This window comes from Benincasa hispida, chromosome 8, assembly GCF_027475165.1.
Source record: "Benincasa hispida cultivar pf3 chromosome 8, pf3_genome.v1.1, whole genome shotgun sequence".
NCBI classification, from domain to species: domain Eukaryota; kingdom Viridiplantae; phylum Streptophyta; class Magnoliopsida; order Cucurbitales; family Cucurbitaceae; genus Benincasa; species Benincasa hispida.
The window spans coordinates 56,160,706-56,163,414 of NC_143485.1; the positions used below are offsets into that span (position 1 = coordinate 56,160,706).

At 33.7% G+C, this 2,709-nt stretch overlaps 1 protein-coding gene across 2 annotated transcripts; it reads right to left on the reverse strand.

The window, feature by feature from the left end:
• Positions 1-469: 469 nt before the first annotated feature.
• Positions 470-2,369, reverse strand: LOC120083442 (glucan endo-1,3-beta-glucosidase 11-like). 2 transcript variants are annotated; one of them, XR_005483424.2, is made up of 2 exons: positions 2,075-2,369; positions 470-1,139 (listed from the first exon to the last, which is right to left on the reverse strand). XR_005483424.2 is itself a non-coding variant. In XM_039039204.2 (2 exons), the coding sequence occupies exons 1-2, from the start codon at positions 2,101-2,103 to the stop codon at positions 697-699; spliced, it is 447 nt and encodes a 148-aa protein (XP_038895132.2). In that variant the 5' UTR covers positions 2,104-2,363; the 3' UTR covers positions 470-696. The 2 variants fall into 2 exon arrangements, 1 of the variants encoding a protein (XP_038895132.2); XM_039039204.2 differs by having other exon boundaries at positions 470-1,114; positions 2,075-2,363.
• Between the last annotated feature and the right edge of the window lie 340 nt (positions 2,370-2,709).

The window sequence follows — 2,709 nt, forward strand, 5'->3', positions numbered from 1 at the left end:
TTGTTATAGAGCTTCATACTAACAATTTAAATAGGATATTAAAGAATGCTGGTAGAGCAAATTCATCATATATTCATATTTGTAATGACTTTTAGCTATATGCTAACATAGCGTTTTCACTTCTATTCTAGAATTTTTGGGACATTTTAAAAATTGAACTGAAATTTAAATATTCAACAAGAATTTCAGGAATATACATATAGATAACCATATAACAAATTGTGTTGGTTGCCATGGCAAAATTTTGCATTCTAACTTTATATAAATAATCTGTCAATTTTAATTTTCACTTTTATTAATGAACACCGTTGCCTCCTTTATTTCCTTTCTTGTTCTGCCAGTTTCAACGAAAGACATTAGTCATGTATGTTTAACTCTCTTAAAGGCTAATATTATATCATTCACACATGAGAATCAACAGTTACGAAGTAGGTTGTTTAACTCCAACAAGATACAAACAGAACACCCATATCAAAAATATAATCATCTCAGTACGTTGATTAGGTAGGTTTATACAACAATTTAAAAGCTGCCTCAATGGCACTCAAGAACCATAAACAACTCAAGCATAAAGTCTACAAACACATACATACAACTACCTCTCAAAATAACCACATGATGAGCCCATGAACATGCAAAAATAATTAATTTGGACGGGGGAAGGGAATAACATAGTTTCAACAGATATAACATTTTTCATATGCTGTTGTGAATTACATACCTTAAGAGATAAATACAATCTGAAGAAGAAGCTCTGAGTCCATGAAATCCAATGTCATATGATATAGTCCTATAAGCTTTAAAAAGTCCAAAATTTCTCTCAGAAGTCAACCCTGGCTTCAGATTTTCGTTGAATGTTGCGAGAATATATGCCTTCAATTCATTCTTTGCCCTGAAGGGAGTTCTTTTCTTCTTAGCAAGCCTCTTCCTAAGGTTGTAATTAAATATCCTAGCATTATTCACAGTTGTTGCAGCTTCCTTTTCGTCCACATGGGAAGCCCAACCGGTCTCTATAACTATGACTTCAGTTTTCTGATATCCAGCATCTGCCAATGCTGCATACGCAGCGTCGATCTGAGCATAATTTCCAGTAATCCCTCCATAATTGAGGAGGCTGGAGAAAGATAAAGATAAGGAGACTGGAGAAAGATAAGAAATGTTATCAGGTGAAGGAATGTTATCAGCAATCCTTTCATACCAGTAAATGCTTGTACTATCATTGACAAGGAGGCTAGAGAAAGATAAAGGGACCTTTTAACTACAAACTTCCCTCAAATGGATAACTTAACAAGAAACATCAGACTTTTAAACATACAGCAAAATAAAAATCTTCAAGAATGACTGAAAGAAGCACATAAGTGAATTCAAGAAACATTCAAATCCAACCTAGAAAACAACTCTTCCTATATACCAAGCAGTCAAAGCCCATCAAATATATATAAAGAAAAGTTGATGAAGACACAAAGTCAAGAACAATCTGAAAACTTGCAAGCTAGAAACATGAGATAAAGTAATGATTGTCACTGTCTAATATAATAAAAATTGACCTTGCCGATTAAATCAACAAAGGGAAATGGAGGAAGATCCATAAAAACTTTTAAATATAAGTCAAATGAAAGCAATCTTTAAAGAGAATAGAACACACAAGAGGAAAAGACAATATTACAGAACGATATAGAATAGAAGAAATTAAAAAGAACCCAAAACTCAAAACCCAAAACCCAAAACTCAAAACCATTTAATTACTAAATATTAAGCATATAAAATACAAGTGAACCTTAACACTAACACTCAACAAAACAGGCTTGGGTTCTTACTAAAAAATGTTTGAATAACTCTGAAACAATTCCAAATCTATAATTAAAAGCTCCCTAGCATTAGAGACCAATGTAAAGAATCTTAAACTAGTTCGAAAAAGGATTTAAAGTGATATACCCACTGAATCTCACCCAAAAAGACCCGAGACCTTATTGGTTTGTGTCCAAACTCACTTAATCCTACATATTTAGAATTGTTATGAAGTGGACATTTCAAATCTAATGTCGAAATTCAAAGAGAAAGTGTTGAAACGCACTGAATAGGAGAAAATGCTAATGTTGTCATCGCCAGTGAAGCATCGTCGTCGTATTGCTCACGTTCGTTGGAGCAAAATGCTACTGTTATACTGCTCACGTTCGCCAAAGAAGCACAGTCGTCGTCGCTGGCTGGTGGTTGTTGTACAATCGTTGATCGTTGCAGGTTGTGGATATGTCGGTCGGACTGCAACAACGTGCAAAGGGGAAGGGTTTAATAGGGGTAACGTGAGGAGGAGGAGAGGGGGAGAGATAGGGAAAAGGAAGAGGGAGTGGGAGACTTTCTTTTCTAAAAATAAAAACCTAAATTAAAAAAGAAATAAATTTGATAGGGAAATGAAAATGACAGTTGGAGGGAAACAAAAAATCAAGATTAAGAAAATATCTTGGGATTAAAAAACTTAGGATCACCTACAATGTCGGTTTTAAGCTGACATTATAGGTATGCCTATAATGTTAGTTTAAAACCGCCATTAAAGATCCGTATTTTTTTTTTAAGAAACTAACATTATATATCCATTTTTAGTTTTTTCAATCGATATCAAAGTCCGGATTTCTTGTAATGTATTAAGAATTGATACACAGTCTCATAACAGACGATTCAATTTACGCAGTTTTAGAAAAGGATACCAAAATT